The sequence below is a fragment of the Haliaeetus leucocephalus genome, unplaced genomic scaffold (assembly GCF_000737465.1).
Source record: "Haliaeetus leucocephalus isolate CR32 unplaced genomic scaffold, Haliaeetus_leucocephalus-4.0 Scaffold340, whole genome shotgun sequence".
Taxonomy (NCBI): Eukaryota; Metazoa; Chordata; class Aves; order Accipitriformes; family Accipitridae; genus Haliaeetus; species Haliaeetus leucocephalus.
In genome coordinates this window covers 8,837,907-8,863,185 of record NW_010972776.1, presented here as the reverse complement: position 1 = coordinate 8,863,185, position 25,279 = coordinate 8,837,907, and the positions used below count along the sequence as shown (strand labels likewise).

Sequence of the window (25,279 nt, the reverse complement as noted above, 5' to 3'; positions counted from 1 at the left end):
TGGTTCTGTGTTACATGGGGTGCTTGCAACTACTCCATAGAAAGTTTTGTGCTGGGAAGTAAGGACAGAATAGTGTAGTTGGAAAGCTGGCATTTGAAATACCAAGGTACGAAAAAGGCAGGGGGTTTGTAATGCAGAAGTGACAGAGGGTGCTTGATAGTACATTAAAAGGCATGAAATGAGCCTGGGAGGTGTATGGAGGCAGTACAAGAAAAACGGAAAAGTTGAGTGAGAGTCATGCAATGTATTAAAAATAGCTGATTATGATTTTTTTTAAATATGTTTGCATGCTTCCTACTTGGGGATGTTGTGGAAGGGGGAGGACTAGGGAGCAAAGACGGCAGTCACTGTTACTACTAGTTCTTTATCTTTTTTCTTTTTAACTGTCACTGTTAGATTTTTTTAACTCCTGCATTAGTACACGTTGCATATGCATCCTTTCTTTCCTTGCAGCCTCGATTTATGGATAAAAGGGGGATGGGTGTATGACAGAAGAAGCAGCAACATTATGCTGCTTGTATCTTTGTTTTACCATCGCTATTACTTTGGCAGCTGCATTTCTGATTTCCAAATTTGACAGTTTCTTCTAATAAAATATTCACATGCTAAATCCAAATACTTCTGTTAATTCCATCACCTCTACAGCAGTTCTCATGGTAAGAGCTGGGTATTTGCAAATTTTTTCAAGTGCTTGACAGTGCTTGTGTTTTGTGAGTGTCCCATTGTAGTGTTAACTGTTTGTTTCACATCAAGTTGTGCATATGTGAATTAGGTGTGTATAGCACGTAAATGATGCAGCGTATCCATTAATCAGGAATATAATCTAATTTTTGGTGGGAAGGGAGATAAATGACAACTTGCAGTTGATTGCAGTTTGTTGCTAAATAACTAATAAGCTTTTTTTGTTTTATGTAATAGGCTGGATGGAAGGAAAACCATGCAACATTTATGAATGAACTGAAAAATCTTCAGGCTTCAGGACTAACAACCCTTGGTCAGGCACTCAGGTCATCATTTGACTTGTTAAATCTCAACAGATTAGTGTCTGGAATAGACAACTATGGACAGGTAACAAATCTTTTTTATAGTCTTCTGCCTTCTTTATTTTTCTGTGTTTTTCGAAATTATAGTGGGCAAGGGATTTTGGTGGTTCAAGTTTGGTTTTCCATTTTACTACTTCTTAAAAATGTTGGATAGCTGTGTGTCCCAAGTTTTAATACAGAGTGAACTTTTTTCTTTCTTATTACATCTGCTGAACATACCCTGGAATATACTAGCACTTTTTTCCTTTTTGAGCTACAAAGCAAGCAGTAGTATAAATGACCCCAACTGTAGACACAGAATTGCTGTATGTGGGAGTATGTACACTGGATAGTAATGAATCTGCTTTGCAGTTTTGTTATCTGTAGTTAATGTCCTGACTTCCCCTCTCTCACATTTGAAGAGTTTTTCACTGTTGTCATGAAATTGTGAGTTCCCTGTATTATTACCCATTTATATACTGCTTTTGTGGGCTAAGAGGGGTTTTGTACTATTACTGGAGGAAAAAGACTAGTAATTCTAAAAATCTTTAGGGGGTGTGTGTGAGTGTACAGAGTAGCACATCTTGCATAGTTCTTTATGGCTCCACACCTATTGAAAGAAAATGACAGGATTATTTTGAAAGATTGCTCATCTTACTGTTTATTTTATAATGACAAAAATATAAGCCTATAACTGAGTGTTAAGGTTACTCTTAGCATTCCTGTGCTTTTGTCTCTAGGGAAGGAATCCATTCTTTTTGGAGCCATCTATTTTGATTACCATCACAGATGGAAACAAACTGACAAATACGTCTGGAGTTCAAGAGGAGGTAAACTTGCATTAAATTCTTTCAAGTTATGATCTTGCAAGTTGGTACTATGCTGAGATTAATATTAATTGTATTTTCCTGATAATAGTACTTCTGTTTCATCAACCTTGTCTTTAAAATAGAGAACAGAAACTAGTTATGCTGTCATTGCCCAACCGCTAAATTCATAGTTCACATGGGATTCCAGACTATAACTTCAGATAAATTAGTGGATAGGAGAGAATGGGGTCCTTTACAGAGTAATGAATAAATTTGAGTATTGGTTTGTCAAGTACTTGAAATATTCTTAAATCTTTCTTTACTAGCTTCATCTTCCTTTGAATTCTCCTTTGCCTGGAAGTGAACTAACCAAAGAACCATTTCGTTGGGATCAAAGGCTGTTTGCTCTAGTGCTGCGTTTGCCGGGAGCTGCATCTGCTGAACCAGAGCAGCTTGGGAGTGTGCCTACTGACGAATCTGCTATCACACAGATGTGTGAAGTTACAGGAGGTAACTGGATGTTACTTTGCTTTGGTTCACATTTGGTATTTTGCCTTAAAGTATTTCTTTTCCTTTGATTCAACTTCACCTCTTGCTGTTTTCTCCATCTGAATTACTCCGTGTCCATGTGAATCTGGGTGGTGTTTTTTGAGCTTGGTTTCCAGTAGCACAGGAGCACTTTGAAATAAAACCATATTCCTATTTCAGATCTAATAGATGCGAGAGAATTTTCTTAATGCACCAGTAGGAGGGATTGGAAAATTTCTTAGATTGTCCTTCCAGAGGTTGGCTTTGCTCAGTCATGAGATCTGTTATTTAAATGATGAATTGAGTGGGACAGGTATTATTGAGATGTTAATTCTGCTGCAGGGCTAATAAGCTAAATTTAATCTTAAAAGAATTAATTCTGGAGTCTGTTCTTTGAGATGTTGATAAAATTTTTTTTTAATTGGTGCTTGAAAAAAATGTTGCATGGGAGGGGGAAGTTCGGGTGTGTATAGAAGTTGGTAAGGTTTGGGTAGACAAAAGCGGATAGATTACATAGACTTGGTGAAATCGGATGTTCTTAAGGGACTTCTATAAACTTGGCCTCCGACCAGCCTGATTTAGCCTTAATGGCCTCTTTTACTAATGAGTAAAAGCTCAGCAGGATGTTTTGTGTTTGGTGATGGTTTTTTTTGTTTGTTTGTGTTTTTTTTTGTTTTTGTGTTTTTGGTGGGTTTTCTTCCCCCCCCTCAGTTGTATTGCATTTGAGAAGTATTTTGCCTTTTACATAAACTTGTACAAAGTTTGTTACTGTTATTGTTTTGGATAAAACTGAAAGCTTTGGCAGTGTGACTTATGTAATAAAACATCTTCCTTAACTAAAATTACTCAAAACTTGCTTTCATATTTTCCCTGTGTAATTTATCTCTTGCATAGGTCGTTCTTACTGCGTTCGGACACAAAGAATGTTGAATCAGTGTTTAGAATCTCTAGTTCAAAAAGTCCAAAGTGGAGTTGTTATTAACTTTGAAAAGTCAGGACCAGATCCAGCTCCTATTGGAGAAGGTATAGTAACTGTTTTGGTTTTTTCCCCCTAATGTTCAGGAAGAAATGTTTTGTGTGCATGCAAATGTCCTTAAGCGTCTTCAGTGTCCTTCCTACCAGCTTTTCACTGTGGTGTACAGGATGGATCGGATGCCTAATATATTCTAAAAAAGCGATTCAGCTATAAACCTTCTGTGCTTCAGTGATAGAGCTCTGGTATCTCTTTAAATACCCCAAATCATAATGTATGTGCTGTTCATAGCTTTTGAGTGGTTTTATGTTTGCTTATGTTTAGTCTTGGCTTTGTTATATTTTTACAAGTGTTTGATCCTTGATAAGTTAAATGGTGCTATATGTTTTCATGTATTTGTATGGATGATCGACCTGCTTGCTAGCTCTCCTGTCAATCTTTTCTCACCTCTTTTTTGGGGGGCTGAGGGAAGTCATTGTTTGCAGGAAGTAGTAAAGCTTGAATTAGTGTTGTCAAAACTTGGTTTTAAAATAATTAAATCCAGGACTAGTGTATTTAAACACTTAAACATCTCTAAACTAATCTCAATGCTTAATTTTCTGTATGTTTTCATTCTGCTATTAATCGCAACACAGTAAGTTTCAGTTGAATGTTCTTAGCTGCAACTGAAAAACTGTGCAAAGAACAAGGAGTTATTTTGTTAGCTCTAAAGTGCGTAACAGGGAAGAAGAAAGTGCACTCTTAATGTGGAGCAGTTTTTCAGATTTGCAGAAATTCATGGCTGAAAGGAAGGAGAGCAAGCTGACCAGTTCATATTTAGGAAATGAGGATGTTCCTGGAATGTCAGAAACATAATTGCTTTCGGGATCCCCTGAGCATCCTAGCATAGCCAGTTTTATTCTTGCTTTCATTTTTGAATTGCCTTTTCCTTGCTGTATATATTTTTTTTTATCCTTTTGCTTATTTAAATGTCATTTTATTGGAAGGCTTTCCTATAATGCTGTGCAGGACAGCACCTCAGCAAATTCCTGTCTGCCTGTTGGCCCAAATGCTCTCCTATGTGGCAGAACGACTGGTGAAATTTGTTGGTTTTTCGGGTTTTTTAAACTTTTGTCACATTTAAATCGTGATGCACTGTGGATATGAATGTATAAAAATATTGAGACTTTCCATCTTTATGGGAATTGAGAAAGTCCTAAACTAGAGAGAGATATGATAGGATCTTCCAAAGCTATAAAAATCATTGTGTACGTAATGCAGAGAAACCAAATTGACGTGTAACTGAAAGGTATTTTCCATAGTATTATTGGCCAGCTATCTAAAGCAAGGAAAATTAGTAATGTCAAATTTTTTTAAAATGAAGAAGATTCTTTAAATGGGTGATCTGTGCTGTGCTGCTTGCTTTGAAGAGCAATCTTAGAAAACTAATGGTGAAATTCCGTACTGCTACAAAATTCTTTGTCCTTGGTGTGAAGAGTCTGCTCTGGTATATTGCAGTGGACTGGCGGAGAGAACATTGGTCTTTCCAGTAGACAGTGGGGTTTAAGTGATCTGTGAATTGTTATTAATTAAAAAATATTACACAAGCTGCACCTGCAAGATGCATCTAACTTTTCCACTTTCAGTTTCCACTAATGGCAGCATCAGTCAGTGAGCTTTGCATCCTATGTAGAAAGACTGTAGATGCAAATTATCAGTCTTTACAGATGCAGCAGAACTAAAAACTGTAGGCTTGCTGTTGCCTACCAGATCTATGTCAAAGTACTAAGCTTAAGCAAATAGCATTTTCCATAATATGTGAGTATGCCTTGTTGCACTAATTATCTCATGGCGATGCCACAGGAGCAGAAGAGTAGATGTGGGCAAATGTTATCATTGTTTCTCAGATGATGCTGTTCTACATTTTAAGGTATAGGTTTTTTTCACCCACTGATGTAAAGATCTGTATGTCTTTGGAACAATTGTAATGAAACTCCTTATTGGTTGCTAATACAGAAATTTTGCTGGGAGGCAAATGCATGTATGTAGCGCTTTATTTTCTTTTTTGTTGTTATTTTGCTTTGTTCAAATTTTAGATGGACTTGTTGATTCATCCAGACCCATCAATTCATTTGCTTCTCAACCGTGGCATAGTTGTCATAAACTCATTTATGTACGGCCTAACCCTAAAACGGGTGTTCCTGTTGGGCATTGGCCAATCCCAGAATCTTTTTGGCCTGATCAGAATTCACCAACCCTGGTAAGTAAAATAAGAACTGAAAAAAGGATTCTACACCTAATTAAAAAGACTGAAAATGAATACTACAGTAGCGTTTTACTTCCTCTGTTTACTAATATGATCTGACTTAGCTTTAAAAGGGTAGTTAAAACTGTTTTTAGCACAGAATGGTATCATCTAATGTAGATACTGTATACTGTGATGTTTTTTGCATCTTGATGGTTTACTTCCATGTATATGGTTAGTTAATTTTGGTAAATGGCTTTTGAAAGATTATAAAATTTAACTGTAAATTACTTCACATACCACAAATCATAGTGAGCCTATTAAATTTTAATCAAAGCTTTATAAAATATGTTTATATGGAAAAAGGAGTATTTGTTTTTGATAGATGATCAACCATGTTTTCTCTGCTTAGTATTACTTCATGTATGGACTCTTTCACTAGCAGGAAGAATTAAAACTGAAACAGAAGAGCTACCCCATTCAAAAAATGAGGAGAAAACAGCATTCATTTCTCCTTTTCTTACTGAAATAATCGTACATTTGGCATGCCTTACTCTAAACATCTAGTTTTTGTTAGGCATGTTGTTTCTGTACTTTGCAAGTGCTCAAGGTACTGTCTGTCCATTTCTGCCCCCTCTCCCCTGTTCAAAAGGAAGAAAAATCAGACTTGTGGGGAATATCTTGAGATATCCTTTGTGAAGAGAGTGCAGTTTCACATCTGGAATTCTGTGAACATCAAGCTGGGAAGCAGAGTTGAAGTTTTCTTTAAACCTATCTGTGCTGTTATAGGTTGATTGACATGGAGGTTTTTAAATATCAAGATAAATAGCTGAATATTAACCATGCTTTTCTCTTGGTGGGAAGAATGTGTGTATCAGTGTGTCGCACTTTTTTCTTTTTTTTTTAAAGTTAGAGAAATATTTGGTTAATCTGTATTCTGTTGTGGGAACATGTATCTTTTTTCTCTGTTAAAGGAAATTGTGGAAACTGAGAGTTTAAGCCTATAGGATGCTAAAATATCTACTTGTATATCTTTTTAAGAGATTTTTTTTATCACAAATACCAGACAATTGATGTGCTTTTCCCCCTTCCTTTTAGCCTCCGCGCACAGCTCACCCTGTTGTGAGGTTCTCCTGTGTTGATTGTGAGCCAATGGTAATAGACAAGCTTCCTTTTGACAAGTATGAGCTTGAACCTTCACCCTTAACACAGTACATCTTGGAACGAAAGTCTCCCCATACCTGCTGGCAGGTATTTGCCCTTTAATTCTAGAAATGTAATGGGTATCCTAGGGTACTTTAGTCTTTGTAAGCCTGAGGAATTGGGGTCTGGTTGCAGACTCTGCATTTGATGAGAAGAAATATGTCAAGGTTTCAGTTACCTCCTTTCTAATAGAATTACCAGGAATCAGAATGAGTGTTCTCTCTACAGGCTTTGTAATCTCATTTAATTCTGTTTCTAGGTCCATCTCATTTTGCTAAGAAATGTGTCCTGCAAGTTCCATTTTTGGCTAAATTGAAATTCTCTGTAGGCTTCCATTTGCTTACAGGGAAAACCTAGCACTAGTTTCCATCATGTTACCTAATCAACAGCTGCAAATAATTTCCACTAGATGGTTGAAACTGCTAATGGGAATTGAATGGAAGCTGTTGATCTTGTTGACTAGATTGGCCTTGAAGAGGTCAAAGTTCTATTGCTGAAATCCTTTGTCACATGCTCCTTTTGTGATTTTTGGATAGGTGACTTGTTTTCTGTGTCCTCTACAAAATAAGGATTGTAATTCCCTTCTGAATGGTGTTCCTGTAAAGAATGGCTTAATATGTACACCAGGAGTTTGCTTAATATGATGGAAAGATGTGTTTGGAGGTGTCTCTTTCATGTTTCTGTTTCCCTAATATATTTTCAGTTAAGTTGTAATATTTAACATGCATATTCAGAAGAAAAGTTTAACTTAGTTTTAATAAACTAGTTTTTTAAATGTCCTTTAAGCTTTTATAGGTACATTATTTGCCTAAGTCATTAAAATAACTCTGCTGTTTTTCAAAAACTGCTTTTCTTCTCCCAGCTATGTATCAGACCCTTACAAACTTGAGAAATAGGCTCATTGTCATAGAAACCACGTAACAAGCCCTGTTCCTTATGCCCTGAAAAAAACAGAGGAAAAACACTTCCTTTTTACTGCAAGGTTTACTTTTTTGGGGGGAAACCCATTTTTGGTTTGATGTGGGTTATTTTGACTGTCCCAATAAGAATATGTACCATCTTTATCCTATTGAAATAGTTGTTTGCATGTATTGCTTTTCAAGGTTAATACCCCATATATATACACTCAAAAAAAAAAAAAAAAGCCAACGTTAAGAATGTTGGTGCTTGGCGCAATTAAGACATTCTTGAATGTTTGTTATGCTTAATTTCTGTGCTTAAAAAGTTTCTTTTCAGAGCATCACTGCAAAGTAGTGTCAGTAAAGCACTAAAGATTATACTGCGCAGAGCATTTCCATATTGTCTCGGGGTACACTAAATGTTGCATGTCTCAGTTTTGTGACTGAGCAATGTATGTGCATGCTCATCCTGATGTGTGCAACCTCGAACTTGGCTGCTCTTTATAATTTGCTGTCTTAATGCAATTAGATTAAGATTGATTTTAATTTTTAAATGCCCCATGCTTAATATTCTTCATATTCTTCTAATACAGTGAATATCTCTTATTCTTTGTCAGGTATTTGTGAGTAGCAGTGGAAAATACAGCGAACTTGGCCATCCGTTCGGGTATTTAAAAGCAAGCACTACTTTAACCTGTGTAAACCTCTTTGTGATGCCTTACAACTATCCTGTTTTACTTCCATTGTTAGGTGGGTAATAAATTTACATTGGACTGCCAATGCAGCTACTTCAGAGTAAAAGAAAAACAATAATGGTTGGTGTTCTGCCTTAGTTTGAGACATTATAAAATAATGGAGATCAGAGAGTAGAGAATGTTGCAAACTCTTTAACATAATTTGGGAGGAGAGGATTTTCATACCCCCTCTCCCTTTTTTTCTCTCCAGCAGAGGAGGAGAGCTACCTGCTTCCAGTGCATGTTTGATGCTGTTCACCTCCTAGACACGTAGCCTCTTCCTTAACCTGGAGTAAGCTTCAACCTCCATTCTTTTCCCTCATTTAGGGTATGGTGTATCCAGGTTTTGCAGTTGCTCTTGTAGCAGCTAATTTTTTACTGGAAGATCAGATGCAGTGTTTGTGTCATGGGTGTTGGGAAGAGGGAATTCCCTGACGCAGTTTAGAACAGTAAGAAGGAATTGAGCAGTGAAACAGTCTACATTTCTTCTCTCCCCAAAGGACCAGTGTGGTTTTTTTTCACTCCCACAATGAAATTACTTTCTACAGGAAAGACGGTATGACAAGGTACTGTGTGAATAACTGCCATAATAACTATGGCTATTAGGGTTCTGGCATAAAGGTAATGGCAGAGAGGAGAGTGTACTGGGTGCTGCTAACCCTTTTAGTTACAGATGCTGTAAGGCTTTTTTTGTTCTGGTTTTTGTGGGTGTGTTTAGTGATACAGAGTAACAGTGGAGATCAAGAGAATTAATGTTGACTCTTAACTGTCTTACACAGGATTTTTTCATTCATTTCTAGAAAAAAAACCACAACTGAGTTCAGGAATGCTTTTTCGTAATCATGGTCATAACCAAAAAAAGAAATTTGTGCTTGCTGATAATTTGAATGTGTCTTATATAGTCATCCATGTAGCCTAATAATTGTCCCAAAGTGTGCAAGTAGGATATTTCTAGACTAAATTAGAGTTTCTGCAAGTTTGTGGCTACTGAATTACTGCAGCATCTCCACTAGCTGAAAAGCCATCGATGTTGACATTTGCAGTTCTGTGTCTTCCCTGGCAGCTCTTGTCTTCCCCTGCCTTTTTTGCAGGGGTGTAAAGCTCTTCCTACTCTTTCAAGAAAGGCATTTTTTCAGTATGTGTAGTGCTATTCTGCAGTTTAATCACCTGGTATCCCACATCTTAAATTTCTGAAGGCTGTTTAAAGGAAAATGCAGAGCTTCCATGTTGCCTGAGTTGTAAAGCAGATGTTTTCTCTAGAATGCAAATACTGTGCATTCCATATTGTTAACGCAAACACATACACAAAGCGTTAGGTTCAGATCTTGTTCCAGGGCTTTGTTTATCCTTGGTCTCTAAGGCATGGTTGAAATTAAGTTCCGTGGAATATACATAAAATGCAAAAGCAGATCTGACCCCTTTTCTCCTTAGTAGTACAGATTACCAAGATGATAAGCAGCATACCTGTTAAATTATTTGTAGATGTTTTAAAAAATACTGACTCTGTGTTTGTCTCGGTAGGTAGGTAGGGGTTGTTTAAACCCTCCCCCTGTGTCTGTCTTAATACATACCAATAGTGGATACTGATGGTTCAGCAGAGGACTGATTTGCATGTGTAAATCCAATCTTTCATTACTCTCACCCTGGTTAAAAAGGATGTGAGAACTTCCAAGCACAGAAGTCTGCTCTATTCAGCCACTACTACCTGTATTGCTGCATCAGTGCAGTTCTAGTGGCTGCTGCCTTACTGGTAGAATATTGTGTTGGAGGCCTGGGACTTACCTTGGGATTGTACTGTGGATAATCTCTCTCCATTCCTTCCAGTGACTCTTTCAGACAAAGCCAAAACCACTTTACAACTGTATTATTTGTACTGTCGTATCAAGTGGCTTATGTGTGATCAACCTTATAAACAGATAGCAAGATGCTTAAGTTTTTTTTTTTGCTTGCATTTTTGTTTTCCTCCTGCGTTCTTGAGCCGGGGAAGTTTTAATGCTGTTTTTAGAAAATAATGTAAGAGACAGCCCTAAAAGACAGGTTAAGATAGGCATGCATGAGGAAGCTTGCAGACAATACTTGAGCAAACTGAAACAAGTTGCAGTGGTCTGTGACTGAAGGAGGTAAATTGTACCAGCACATCCTATAGATCTGGTGATTTTATATCTCAGTTTCTGCAAGAGTGGGTTTGGGAATGCTGTAGCCTCTCCTAGTTTGTAACTTAATGGGTCTGCTTTTAGAATCTGAAGCTTTGTAAGGAAAGGAGCCAATTAATGAGAATTCATAGAACAGTGAAGCCACACTGTATATGTGTGTATGTGTAACATAGTCCATATGTTAACATGACCTATGCACTATGGTAAATTGATTGTCTGACAAAAATTCTGGTCTCTAGCTCTTTTACAGAGGTAAGACAGACCATGTGGGATGTGCTGCTGCAGCTGAGCAGCTCCTTTTTGCTCTCATAGGAAGGGCTAGAGAGGCATCATGACTAGCTTGGGGTGGTGGTTTGGTCTGAGAACCGAGGCAGTAGGGTGCAGTTCTTGTCTTCTTTTTTGTTCAGTGTGAGGCAGACTTCTGAAGACAGAACTTTTCAGAGACAGATCCTGACATACTTTGCTGAGTATGTTTGGCCCACAGATTATAGAAATTTCCTCTTGAAGGATTGTTGCCTTTAACTGATACTAGCAACGCTGTTGTGCTTCAGATATTGTTCTATTTAAAAGCTATTATACAGCCAAGTTCATAAAGTAGAAGTCAAACAAAGGGTTAGAGAGAGAGCTTAGCAAAGATGAGGTGTATTTCTAAAGGCTTCTGCCTTGCCTAAGACGTTTCCTTGCCTGATCTTAGCTGCGTTAGTGGGAGGGCAGGCACTGCTGGGCAATAGGAGTGATTATTCATTAGGAGCGTCAGCAGAAGCAATAGTGAAATGGCCATGATGAAAATACCATGAGAAGGTGGTTAATCCCCTTTCTCTGTGGGTCTAAATATGCAGAAGGATGAGCATTTAGAAAATGTCTTCCCATGAAGGACTGCAACACGGACGGTTTCCTTTGATGCTTTTACAGGCTCCTTGAGAGAACCTGCAAGTAATGATTTTATATTTTGGAAACCAAGGGCTGCCTTTCTCACAAATGTGAACGTAGCATGCTGTGTCACTGGGAGGGAGAGCCAAACACTCTGTATCAATGGAAAGAGTGCCACAATACCTTTTTTTTAATGGTGGATGCTATTTTACATTGCAGTGCCTTATTTTTGGCTAGATTGTTTGCAGGGAAGGATACTACTTTCAGTGAATATAAAGTCTTGAGTCTCTACTGCTTAAAACAAATGAGTATATATGTTAGTGCAGAGGCATTAGAAAGCCCAGAGAATTATAGGAGTCAACAGGGAATGGTGGTGTACTTGCTCAGGTGGAATTTAATGTGAGTGGTGATTTTTATTAAAAAAAAAAAAGGTCTAAGTTTTTACTTTGGATTACATAGTGCAAGCTATCACTCAGAACTAGACTGTTGTCACACGAACTGTTCTTGTAATTAGGCTCCAGCTGAACTAAAATTACCTGCTGACCGTTCTTGCTCTCATGCTCTTCTTTTTAACTGTTCACTGAGCTTGAAAGTGCATCAAGCCCCTTTATGTGGTACTGGGTATTAAAGATGCGTATTGGTATCTTGTTTGTCACAATTTGGTTGTTTTGTACATTAATCTGAAGTGGATAAAGACTTTGCAACGCAGTTTTAAATTAACTGGTCTGTCTGTAGTTTTACCTGATGTCTTGAATTATTGCAGCTTGTGGCCCTTTCCTAGTGGTTTTTTATACCATGTTCCCAATTATCCACTGCTTTCAGCTCCCTCTGAGTTTAGAAGTAAAAAGAATTCAGTATTAAGTGGACTACGTAGAGAGTAGTGTCTGAAAATGAATAGGTTAGATTAAAACTAATTTATGAAAGTATTTTTTTCAATACTTTTGGATTTTATCTACAGCAGTTTGGGATTTAATCTATGAAAGACGTAGTTAACTGGGTTACTGTTTGTTTGCTTAATGTAAACTATTATGTGCAGCCCAGGGCACAAAAAGTACATTTCAAGTGCCTGCGTTGCAATCTGCTGACAGTGTATGTCTCAAACTCTTGTGATAGAGGCAGGTAAGATGTTGATGATGTTCCCATTGAAACTTGTGGCTATGTTTACCACCATGACTGTCTTCCTTTTGGAGGGTAGGAGTTCCTGCAGTGAGTTTGTGCTGTGGGGAGGCTCTCATTTTAAATAGACAAATCTTCACTGAAGCTCTGCTTAAAGAACTTCTTACTTGGATAGCAAAGATGAGGGAGGTGCTTTTGCATTTTATGTCTCAGACTACAGCTATGCTGTGGATTAGGGATCATAGCTAGCTGAGCCAATATGCATTATGTGAATGTCTGTGCCATTTAAGAGTGGCTGTGCAGTTGAATTGTGGGCATTACATATACTGGTACAACCTTCACAGGTTGTAGGAAGTGAGACAGTAAAAAGGCGTTGATAAGGGGTTTAAGGTTCAAGCTGTACTCATAATCAACTCATAGACTTTAAAATATTAGGACATACTATAATACTGAACATTTTAATGTTGGTTTTTTGTTTTTTTTTAATTTTGGGAGAGGGGTATACTTTAACTTCCATTTTGCTGAAAAAAGCTAAGAGGCCTGTAAGATAAGAATGGATGTTACTTTATATTTGTCATATGTCATGATATCATCACAGGTTCTTTGGGATAATAGTGCTAAGCATGTGGTATATTGAGATTTTAAATGGAGTTTTAACTTGTCCTCTCAAACTCTGCCCCAATTCCTTCAGGCCAGGAAGGAGAGCAAGCAGCGTCTGTAGTGTGGTTTTTATATGTGATATAGAATTCATTTAGATTGGAAAATACCTGTAATTAAGTGTGGTTTCACTGTGAGAACTCGGAAGATTGTATCTTAACATCTGTTCGATTTGTGCAGAATACTATGCAAGTCAAATTTTCTTCTCCAAATATATCTTCCTGAAAGCTCAATCTGGAGAAAACAATTTCCTTGCTGCATCTGTCTTTCGCACACTCTCTTCTGTGCATCTCTGTCTCCTGCAGCTCTCCCCAGTTAATTTTTGGACATCCCTTTCTCCAGTCCTGCATGTCCTTCCATTAGCCTCACTTTGCCAGCATGTTACAGCCATACTAAGGAGAAACTTGACTTCAACTGCTGATTCATAATCTCAAGTGATAAATTGTAGGATACTGTGCTCATTTTTGATGTTTAGAGATCACTGTTACAATTTATAGCATGCATGGCAAATAGGTACATGCTTCAACTCAGTGATTCCTAAATGGCAATATACACACCGCTAGTGTGAGCAAGGTATTTCTAAAACAGCATCCAAAGGAAGTAATGTCTGGTTGCCCCTCTCTCAAAGGGCAGCAGTTTTTATAGCTAATTGCTGTCTCTTGTCTATATCTGTGGGAGAGTTTGCTGCTCTGGCAGGAGACAGGCAGTGTGGATGGAGGTACAACCCTTCTCTGCTGGGGGGCAGCTGCTACTGTTGTCAGCAGAGTCCAGCAAAGCTGACCAGAAGGATTCCCTGCTCTGATACTTTTTTTGTTTTGTTTTATTTCCCTTTGATGCCCAAGAATATTTTTACTGGAGACCAGAATTCATCACGCAGGTTGAACAAAAGAAGGCTGGGCTGAAAACGGAAATTGAACCAAATCAATGTTTTTTGGTTTAATCAGATACAGGGAGTCCCTGATGATGTGAGAGAGAGGCAAGGGAGGTGAAATACTTAACAGGTGGATCTGTTGAACCTTCCATGCTGCTAGTAGTTCTGTGCAGTATTAAGTCTGGTGTACCTTGTAAGTTTGTCTATAATGAGGACTTGTTCTGGATTGTCTACTGCAGCTAGGACTGGGGATTCACAATCCTTCAAACCTAAGGTTAAGAACAGTTTTTGTGGGGAAGCCCCAATGGGAGATGGGTGGAGGGAGAAAAAAGGGAGGGAAACCTGGCACGCTGAATTTTGCATAATGCTAATGGTCTGTGACTATAAAAATGAAACCTTCTTTTGTTGTTTTCATTGTTGCAGATGACTTGTTTAAGGTTCACAAACTTAAGCCAAATCTGAAGTGGCGACAGGCTTTTGACAACTACTTAAAAACAATGCCACCTTACTACTTACTGGTATGTTCCTTTTCTCATTTCATCCTCCTGGGTATAATGGCTGGTGTGACCAGAGTCCTGTGCATCATACCTCTTCCTAGTAAATTTTGTTTACATAATTATGATGACACTTTAGGTAGTAAACATTTTGCTTTGCAGAGGTATGTAGATCAGGTCAAACATTTTTAAGAAATAAATAAATTTCTATTAATATTGAGTAGTAGTAACTATATGAAGATATTAAATGTGTTTCCTGTTCATTAAATATTAAATAAGCCTTGATCTGAAGTACTTTAGATTGTTAGAGAAACCAAATTTGGCATTATTTTTGTAACTTGATAAGGAAAATGCAGATTTGTTTGTTTATTAATGTGGGTGAAGTGCTAGAACTTGGGAAGCTGATACTAAGAGAACTGGCTGGGCCAAATAAAGGGTGGGGGGAGGCACTGTGTCACCTTTACATGTAGCTTGGACAATGCACCTCAATATGGACTTGCATCATCCCGGCTATTCTGGTACTGAGCCTTTGAGTGGAAATTGCCAGTGGCACCACACTGTGTGGTGTCTTGGTAATGTGGCATAATGTCCATCGCGAGCTAGTTAGACTACCAAACTCATGTCACATGTTATCTGAATAGACTTGAATTTTAGTGGCCAAAAGTGGAAAAGCTAGAGCACTAATCCATGTGCCTTAGCTTCCTGTAATTGATCTTATAAATTTTTTTTTTAAAGACTTATTCTCTTACTATTGTGTATTTTGTTTTCCTTATAGCCATTAAAGAAAGCCCTAAGGATGATGGGAGCTCCAAATCTGATATCAGATAATTTAGATTGTGGACTTAGTTACAGTGTTATCTCTTACCTTAAAAAACTCAGCCAACAGGTAGTATTGATAAAACCTTTGCAATTAGAAGTGCGTTGATTATTTAGTTTGTGGTAATCTCATTATAAAGCAGTTAATCCCTGTGGGAGTTCATACGGGTGTACAGCATATATTATAATTGAAGATTGGTGAGCATTTTCACCACCAATATGGATGAATCCAGAGTGGTTCTGTAGCCAGTGATTGTGCCTTCTGTAAGTGGTGGAGGGGAGTGTGAAGGAGACCTCTTCAGCTATATTTTAAGTATCTGCTAGACCTTTAAACTCCAAAGATTATCACTAATTGGATTTGTGACTGCTCTTGCCGTTGTTCTTCGCAGCTGAAGTCAGAGGCTTGCTCTCAGTCTTATGTTTATTTGCATGTGTGCCTTGACAATGTGTATGTTCCAAAAAAAGTATGTTCTTGTCCACGGGGAATAAAATCACAGCTCAAGCTTTATATCTGAGCTTCCTGTTTCCTTCAGGTCAAATCCAATCCATGTGTTAAGCATGACCTGGTGGGAAATAGTCTTAAGTATCTTTTTCTCTTTGTCAAGAATGCTATTTCAGGTGTAACTGTCTTAAAGCTATGCCCCCTTAGCATGAATGGTTCTTACAACAGTAGTTTAATATCTAGAAGTCAGTGGGGAAGCAGTGCAGCCTTTAAAATTACAATGAAAAAATCCTCCTCCTTAAAGAATGCACAAAATACATTCCAAAAGCCTCTGAGTGACTGAGCATCTCTTAGACAGAAAACTTCCTGTGGTATTTCAGTAACTTAATGATATGCAAATTCATATTAGTTGTCTGCAATATGGAGTTGGAATGGCTTGAGATGGCTACTGTGGCTTTCACAGACATTCTCAGCGCATGAAATAGTTTAAATGTGCTGGATGCATTATAAGCTCCTGTACAGGGACAAGCAATTCCAGAATTCTGCTGTGCTCCTGCTGTCCTTAAATTCAGTTTCCCACAGATAATGAAGCAAACTCTGCAGAGGATGAGAACTGGGGGAAGTGGGTTGCAATCACTGTGGGTTTTGGGGTTTTGGTTGGTTGGGGTTTTTTGGAGGTATTGCCAGTGGGTAAAAATCTTACTTCGAATACAGTTAAAAGATAAATACAGTAAAATTAACTGTAGCTATAATAAGAAATCTGTGCTAATTGGAGAAGTAGTGTGCTTTTAGAAACTTACTGATGAAGCAAATTTCTTTTCTTTTATGACTTTTCTCCTTTATTGCAAACATAGTGCAAACCTTAGTTTGTAGGTTGTTTCAAAAATAAAATCTGCAATTATGTTACTGTATCTGAATAATACTGTTGTTTTAGATGCAACTTTATAGTAACCTAAGGCATCCCACCTTCCGTTATTTTTTTTGCTTTCCCTTTAAAGATGATTCTTTAGGGACACAGAAGAGTCAGAGACTTGCAGCAAAGTCAGGGATATTCACAGACCTCCTACTGGCATATAAATTTAGATACACTGGCTAAATATTTTTTCCATATGCTAGCACATTAGGATTTCTTTCTACTTGAGATCTAATCAATGTAATCCAATATATCCCTGGGTAGGTAGTTCTCCTGTTTGTTGAGTAGCTGGGAATTAAATTTATAGTTTTATTCTGTTAATGTACTATGTGTTTTGTACTGGAAATCTGCAATGCCTTCTGATTCTTTAACTCATGGTGTGATTCCATTTTAGACAAAAATAGAGTCGGAACGGATAATAGGTTCAGTGGGTAAGAAAGTTCCACAAGAAATTGGAATAAAAGTGAAAAATCACTCCAGTGGCCTCTCCTTGGTACACAGTAGGGATTTTAAGCAACTGCTGCAAGGAATCACTGGGGAATCTCCACTGAGACTGGCGGAAATGAATGTTAAAGAATTTGCTGGCTTCCACATAGGACTTTTAAACAAGGTAAACAGCATAGTGATCTTGCATGATTAAGCAGTTGATCTCATCTGTTTTAAATGGGTAACTTTTATGGACTTAGTGTAGAAGAAGGAGGTTAAGTACTTTCACTGAATCGTGAAGAGTGCAGCATAGGCATAAATAGTGAGAAGAGTAAATGCAATTTTTTTTCACTTGATTTTGGGACACTGTTTGAGAGTCCCATGGTAGTAGAGAAAGATTACTCTGTTTTAAGTGACAATCTCTGCAAAAGATAGCTGATGTTATTCATACAGGAATTAACATGCTTAGTCTTAATGGAGCTGAAAGTGCTAATGCTGAATAAGGTCTCGTTGAAACAACAGTCATTGGTTCTGCTGTATCCAGTTATGGAGCTCTGAAGTTATTTTAGAATAATTTTTTTTAATAGTTAACATTATTACAGTTTATAGAGGAATTTCTCTGTGCGTGACAACTGATGGGTTCACTGAAAGTTATTTGTTTTGTTATAAAACTAGGATTTGAAGCCACAGGCATTCAGAAATGCATATGATATTCCTCGTCGCAGTCTTCTAGACCAGCTAACTAGAATGAGAACCAATCTTCTGAAAACACACAGGCTTATCTTGGGGCAGGATGAAGGTAAGTAGCCACTGTTCTTCATTAACAGTTTGGAGGGAGTACAGCTGTTTGGTTTTTTTTTTAATGCTCTGAAGCAGTGTTTTCTGTCCTGGGTGTGGGAGCAGAAGTGGACATTGCATCATTTGTTGAGTCAGTGTCTTTTTCTTGACTCTGAAGGGGAAAAGAAGGAAATTTTTGCCTTCTGTCATGATGTCATGCTTGCTTTGAATTTTAAAAATAAGTTTCATGGGAGAGCTTTCCTGTACACTAAGATTCAGTAGACATGTTTTTTATAGTGATGGTGGCTTAAAGCAGAGAGGGGCTTATTTTGTTTCACTGTTGTTAGGTGCTGGTGGTCTAAAGAGGCAGTTGCTAGCATAGAGATTAAACTTGCTTATTTTTTGTTTTTCTGCCAGTTAAGCTCAGCTCTTGCAAGCCTTTTTTCCAAATTTGTAGTCTTCAGCTCTTCCTCTGTAGTGAAAAGAAATAGTAATTTCTAGTTCTTAAACGCTAACACTCGCAATTTAAGTGTGTAAAGTTTGTATTGCCTTAATTTTAAGGTAGACTAAATTAAGATCTCTTGTTCTGTTGCAGACTGCCTTCATAGTGTTCCTGTCGCTCAAATGGGAAACTACCAGGAATACCTGAAAATGATGCCTTCACCCCTTCGGGAGATTGACCCGGATCAGCCGAAAAGACTTCATACATTTGGCAATCCATTTAAACAGGATAAAAAGGTAGGAGGAGCCATGCTGTCTGCTGTATCTTTATATTTAACATGGCTTGAAATAATTTCGCGAGTAGAATTTCTCTCCTGCAACTGCAGTATGTTGGTAACCTCTGTAGCTCTTCTGTCATGGGCAGAAAGGAGTGCTGTCTTTCACATGGTCCAAGAGAAACGTGTAAAGAATCATGCTGATTTACAGAATGCCACTGGTTTGTCTCTGGTTACAGTGTACATTAGGTATCTCTGTTATGCGAGCTGTAAAGTGTTCTGAAAGCCACCTGAATTTTAGCACAGGGACATCCTCCATTAATACATTGATGAAACAATTTCTATTGTACTGTTTTTAAAACATTTTTTCTTTCCTTTTCAGGGTATGATGATAGATGAAGCAGATGAATTTGTCACTGGGCCTCAGAATAAGATTAAGCGTCCTGGAGAGCCCAATACTCCAGCGTCACTAAAGAGGAGGCGTAGCATGTCACCACTGTTGAGACGGCCACAGTCACCACCCGTCGTAACGAATCACGTCGGTGGGAAAGGGCCACCATCTGCTTCTGGATCCCCATCGTATCTGAACCTCAAAGGCACCCCAGCAAATAAAGGTATATTGAGTTGTAGTACAGCAGCCTGCGTGGTTACAAGTGGGAATATCTGTGCCAAAAAATAAAAGCTCCCTGTATGCTGAGTTGATTCAAAAGGGTGTATCGGCATGTATGTATGCTTTAGTGTTATGTAGGACTGAATTTCTTTCGTTGGCCTAGATAAAAAGGCTGCTGCTATAGCTGATGAAGTCTGGAATAAAAAAAAATAATTTTGAAGAACTGTTTTTAAAAAAAAAATTGCTGAAATCTTTGCTACCTCCAGACCACCCCGGCAAAAGATTTCAGATCAGCTTTAAGTTTGCAGTTGTGTATTCTGTGGTGGGAAAGAAAAGTTTAAAATATGGTTATGTTTTCACTTCCCACAAATATAATTTTCTTACCCACCACTGCAGCAAATGGAGTCAGAAGAAGACTGTTAGCTGGAATTGGGAGAAGGAAGCAAAACATTAGTTTATTTAGAGGTCATAACACTGCAATAGGAATAAAGAAAATGGTGACTTCATGATAGTGATATGAGATGGTAACAGTCGAGAGGGAAGTATTCCCTTGGTCACATCAAAGGTATTGGGGAGTTGTTCAGCACTGTCAGATCACTACACAGTACTTAAGCAAGAAAGGATACAGAACTGTTTCCTTTTGGTTTTTTGATACTGCAGTTATGCTCTAGTGAGATACATATTTTCAATTTCTAGATACCAGTAACAGTATTGTCCAAGATGGCAATGGAGAGAAGAAAGCAGAAAATTGTCAGTCACTGGAAAAGCAAATTGATGGCTTACCTGTGCAAATGGCTCCTTCGGTTCCAGCTGCTATGGGAGAGGATGAAATGTTACCCAATGACTTAGACTCTCTACCTGTTGAATTCAATTGTTTAAGTGAAGATGGTTTGGATCATAAACCTGGTACCAACGCTCTTGTTCGAGGGCCTCTAAATTACAGTGTGGCTGGAGATGACCAAAAACGGGTGCTGGAGTCTACTTCTGAATCTGTGCCAAATTCATTTAAAATAACACCTACGATGTTGGAGGGAAACAATGCTGATATCAAAATTAAAGTGATGAAAGAGGTTCGCAAACCTGGAAGAAGTAAGTTTTTGGGGTGGGGGTTTGTTAGTATATTGTACATGGTGCTAGAGAGAAGACTCTTTTTCTTGAAATAAGGAGCTATTTTCGATATACATACAACTTTAGATTTTTTTATAATTCCTGATTGCACATGAACAATGGAGGGATAAAAAAGGAAGAAAAGTTCTTATATGCTGGGCAGGTGAGTTGAAGTTTAGACAGCAGTGTTTGGAAAGTTGACTGTGAGTGACCTTGTTTGCCCTTGAAGATAGGTTAACTGCTATAAGCAGTACCCTGTGAAAGCACCTTTCAGATATGTTCTTTGTAGCTCTACAGAGGTGTTACCAATGATCTAATGATACTAGATATATTTTGCCTTATGCTGCACTGCTCCCTGCGTATGCATAGTGTACTTTATTGCTTTGTCTGCCAAACCTTCCTTTGGAGGGCAAAGGCATATGTAGCTACAAGGGTGCATCTTGGAACATGTTTGAAAGGAAATCTTAACAGTTAATAGCAAAGTGATTTTTATTATTATTATTTTGCAAGATAGTGTAATTAGTGATGGAACGCTGTTGTAAATAAACTCTTGAAGAGCTGAAGACTAAAAATTACTTTCTTCTTTTTTCCTGTAAGGCTTGATAACCCCCCCCAAAATCTAAAATGTTGTGAGGAAAAGTAACTTGCCTCCTCAGCTTTTGTTACAGGTTTACCTGTACTTGTATACAGGATCAAAACCAAAACACTAACCTGAAACTCCAACTGATGTATATGCTGTGAGATTTGCCGTAGGCATAATCTTTCAATTTTTTCTTAACTGGCAAATGTCCCTAATGTGGTCTGTGTCTGAGTGAATTATTTCTACAAATTAAACTACTGAATGTTTTTTCTAATACATTGTCAAATGCCAGTAATTAGTATAATGGACTATTCTTAACTCTTCTGGTTTTCTGACCTTGTGTTGCTTTCCCAAAACTTAGTATTTCATTGAGGTATATAATCTTTGTGACAGACTGAGGATGTTGAGAAATGAAGCCATTTTTATGCTGTATCTTTATTTTTAAGATGTTTTAAAACTTCCTACTTGGATATGTCTTTGCTTCCTGTTTTGAAAAGTGGGCTCATCTAATCTTATACCAAAGTCATGTCTAGTAAGTGGTGATGTAGAGTAAAATAGTACTATGTTCACTATGAGTCACCTGTCTTGCTGCAGAGTTCAGGGAGTCATCAAAGAAGGAAACTAAATAGTAGTGAGTTAAATATGTACACATATTCACAGTTCTGACCATATATCCTCTCTGTGCCTGCTGCATCACTCCGAGCAGGCTCTTAGTCACAGCACCATAAATATCTTCATATTGGGTTCAACTATGGAAAATATTGAAGCAATGCTATTTTCTAATTTGTTTCTAATTTAATGTGTCCATTCATTCTTTTGCAGGGGATATATTTACTTTGTACCAGTAAGAGAGTCACATTAATTGTGCTCACGCTAAATATTGATAATTTGTCATTCTGAGAGAACTAATACTAACCTCTGCTTTCAGAAATGATAGCTGTAGGTAAAACAGGGCTTGGTGGCCCTACATGCATATTAACTGATAATGATGGCACTGTGTTCATGGAGATAGGACACTTCTCTACCTAGCCTGCACTTTCTGCATTTCTCTTAAAAATAACCTAATTCTTTGGTGCCACATTTGAATATCAGATCATCAGTATCACATCAGATTATTGGTATCACTTGCTTTCTGCACATAAAGCTAATGCGAGATTTTTTTCTTGCCTTAGATGTGTTACCATACACAGAAGTGTGAAACTCTGGGCTTTGTTTTTTCTTTTCTTTTGGCTGTTAAGCCTTATTGAAAATGCATTTGAAAGACTTGTTTTTAATATATGGTTGGATTTTTATCTTTTTTAGATTATGAAAAAATTTTCTCTCTTCTTGAGGAGGTGCAAGGACCTATGGAAATTCAGAAGTATTTCATTGAATTTGCTATCAAGGAAGCAGCAAGGTTTGTATAGATATAAATGACTTGGGAGTTCAAAATTAAATGTCAGTTTCGAGTCATGATAGTAAATCATAAACTCTGCCAGTACTAGTATTTTCTGTTTTCCTTTTTGACATATTTCAGTTATTATAGTTGTTTTAGTGGTCAAACTACCATTATATTTTTGTGGACTAAATGTTGTTTGTTTGAAGTTTTAAATGTGAAGTAGAGAGACGGGTTGTTGTTGAAGACCAACCCAAAATTTGGGTATGTTGGGGAAGGGTGGCTGTATTAAATTAACTTTTCTGGTCATTCCAATGCCAGAAATAAAGAAAGCTCTTACATACTGGAAACAGAGAGCCTCCGGTCCTATGATTTGTCATGGCTGAATAGTCTTGAGTTGTTCCAACTGTATTTTTGGAAGAAAAAAAATTAAATTGCTCTCCCTCTCTTCTTTAGGTTTAAAAAACGGGTCTTAATACAACACTTAGAGAGAATACTAGAGGAACTAGAGTTCAACAGCCTACCCAACAGAGTTAATCATGTCAACAGTAGATAATAATGTACCGGCCAGGCGAATATGGACCAGGAATGAGTTTGCTGTGCCGCAGAAGAGTGGAAGAGGATGTAGCTGCTGCCCTCACCATCTTGGCAGTCAAGTGATTTTACTGTCGCAGTCTGAGAAGAAGCAGTGGAGCTTTAACTTTAAGAACCTCTATCGGCAGAAGCTGGGCTATAACCTTAAGGATTTGCTATGAAAGGTGTGGCTTTTTTCCTGTGGAGGGTGCTATTTGCTCAACAGGCTGAAGAAAATAACCATTGCTGCCCCTCCTGCAGGTGATGAGAATTTACTCATTTGAACGCTGTCATTAGACATTTACGTGCTATAGGCAGCAGGTTGCACTAAAATGGGGCACTGTCAAATGCACACACTGTCTGCATCGTGGAGAGAGCCCGTGTGTTCCCAAAAAAAAAAACCCTCCCAGAAACACCTGCACTGGTAAAATTGCATGTTGCCACCACAGAGACAAGGGTCTTGTTCCCAAGAACTGCTAGCCATGCCTTTAAACTTGAGATTCAGTGTAGATTGAGAGTAAAGAAACTGCTATTGTGTTAATGAAAGCTAAAGACAGCCCTGTGACTGTTACCACCTGATGGTCACTAAACAATCTACCTCAGACTCTCTTCTGTTTTGTCTGCAGACATTATGAAAGTGCACCTGAGGCTTCCCAGGTCCCCGACTTCAGTTCTCTTTCATCCTGTGAGGAGGACGGAGATTCTTCAGGTGGCCTTGGCACACGCTGTGCTTTGGAAGCACTAAAAGGAAACGCTTTTAAAAACGTGTATTTTAATGTTCATACAAAAGAGATTATTTTGAACAGTATTGTTACCAGATCACTAATTTGATATTTTAACTGTATAAATTTTTTGGAACATATGTATATATAAAATAAACCATTTTATTAATTTTTAATAAGTGCTAATCTGAGGAGTCTGTAGCGGGCAGCACTGAGTTCCTCCAATTGTCTGTTATCAACAGACTGCTCATATTTTTGTAAAAGCAGTGAGTAGTGTAGCTATACTGCAGCTGAACCTGATCTGCAAACACAGCTTGTGGTGATAGTTGCAGAATGTGTTTGTACCCTGGAGCACCTGCCCCATCACTCAGCTCAGCCTTCATGGGGAGCGTGTTTTTACTCAAAGGCATGAAGTTCCAATTTACCAAACCCTTGATTACCTGAGCTGGTATTCTGTCCTTCGTTTCTCTTACTATTTTGTCCAAAGGTAATTTTATGTATCACAAAACGTACAAAGAAGACTGAAGCACCTGCATGTAATTATCTTTCTCCTTTAAAGCAGTACCGATAATGTGCCAGTAGTAAGCGGCTCTTCTGATAATTGTGTATTTTCAGTTGTTCACACATAACATCCTCTGATCCTCTAACAGCTTTCTTTTAAAGACAGGCTGAAGTTGTGCTCATGTTAACTAGCTCTTTACCTCGTACTGCAAGTATCCTAGGGATTACAGTTGACTAGCCAGCGTGTGAAAGGTAGGGAAACAGATTTTAGCTGGTGAGCCTGTACTTCTCTGTTTCTGCTGGTATTTTTAGTACTAGCCAGCCTGTGAGACATCTTTTCCATCCGCTCTGAAGCAATGGCCTTGTCTCTCTGGAAGATGCAGTCTGACCATTGGAATTACACCAGTGAAATTCAAGAAGGAAATAAAATCCAGCAACAGCAAATCTCTGTCACAGTGTTATATGAATGAAGTGACACGGGGAAAGGCGTTACTATAAATGTGTCCTAATTCTTCTCTTAGAAGTAGTGTTTATTCATCTGTACACTTGAAAATTTTTTTAAAAAACCACAGAAATACCTTGGAATGATACGAAGGGGGGATTCACTCCTTCAGAATCGTTATGTGGAAGCTGTATGTCACCATGATAGACTTTCCATGCCTAATGTTGGACTCTTAGAAGGTCATATATACTGTGCATACCTTGTTTTAAAATGGCCTTGTTGCATGCACCAAGTTGCATGTAATATGCTATTTTTGAACTAGTAGGTGGTAAGAGGAGACAGCCCTCTTCTATGTAGTTAATGGTTATTTAATTTTCTTCCTGGTTCCAGAGACACTCACTTGATCATACTGTGTCTGAGCAGGGGCTGAGTTTTTAACTAGTGACTTTGCTAGTATGTAAACCTGCTGTTTTGATGTGATGCAGTTGGCTGCCAAATTAGCTACAGGAAGCTGATGACTTTTATTCACTTGTTTGGAGTCTTATACCTCAGAAACTACAAAATAGTCCATTCAAGTACAAGCAGTGAGGATTTTCCTTTACATCACCATTATTTGAATAAATTGAATTTGGATCGGAATATTAGAGGGGAGGAAACCTTACAGTGAACTGGACGTGAGTCTTCATAAGAAGGAAGGAAGATGCACCATCCTCACAGATTGTGTCA

The 25,279-nt window shown here is 38.0% G+C and overlaps 1 protein-coding gene across 4 annotated transcripts; it reads left to right on the top strand.

The window, feature by feature from the left end:
• The first annotated feature begins 922 nt into the window (after positions 1-922).
• On the top strand, positions 923-23,801 carry LOC104834835 (protein DDX26B-like). Of its 4 annotated transcripts, none has more exons than XR_774660.1 (17): positions 923-1,068; positions 1,763-1,852; positions 2,158-2,341; positions 3,254-3,382; positions 5,408-5,571; positions 6,655-6,807; positions 8,276-8,408; positions 14,483-14,577; positions 15,329-15,439; positions 17,119-17,334; positions 17,826-17,949; positions 18,523-18,665; positions 19,026-19,257; positions 19,950-20,342; positions 22,243-22,336; positions 22,772-23,073; positions 23,515-23,789. XR_774660.1 is itself a non-coding variant. In XM_010572474.1 (16 exons), exons 1-16 carry the CDS (start codon positions 949-951, stop codon positions 22,869-22,871), a joined length of 2,481 nt encoding a protein of 826 aa, XP_010570776.1. In that variant the 5' UTR covers positions 923-948; the 3' UTR covers positions 22,872-23,801. The 4 variants fall into 4 exon arrangements, 2 of the variants coding, with proteins under 2 accessions (XP_010570776.1, XP_010570777.1); XR_774659.1 differs by having other exon boundaries at positions 22,772-23,149; positions 23,515-23,786; XM_010572474.1 differs by having other exon boundaries at positions 22,772-23,801.
• Positions 23,802-25,279: the final 1,478 nt, after the last annotated feature.

What these genes read in the sequence shown, in the direction of transcription:
- LOC104834835 (XM_010572474.1), top strand. Translation starts at nt 949, where the DNA reads ATGAATGAACTGAAAAATCTTCAGGCTTCAGGACTAACAACCCTTGGT. An exon ending in CGTCTGGAGTTCAAGAGGAG is followed by an intron (nt 1,853 to 2,157) that starts GTAAACTTGCAT and finishes TTTCTTTACTAG; the next exon opens with CTTCATCTTCCTTTGAATTC. An exon ending in TGTTTTACTTCCATTGTTAG is followed by an intron (nt 8,409 to 14,482) that starts GTGGGTAATAAA and finishes TCATTGTTGCAG; the next exon opens with ATGACTTGTTTAAGGTTCAC.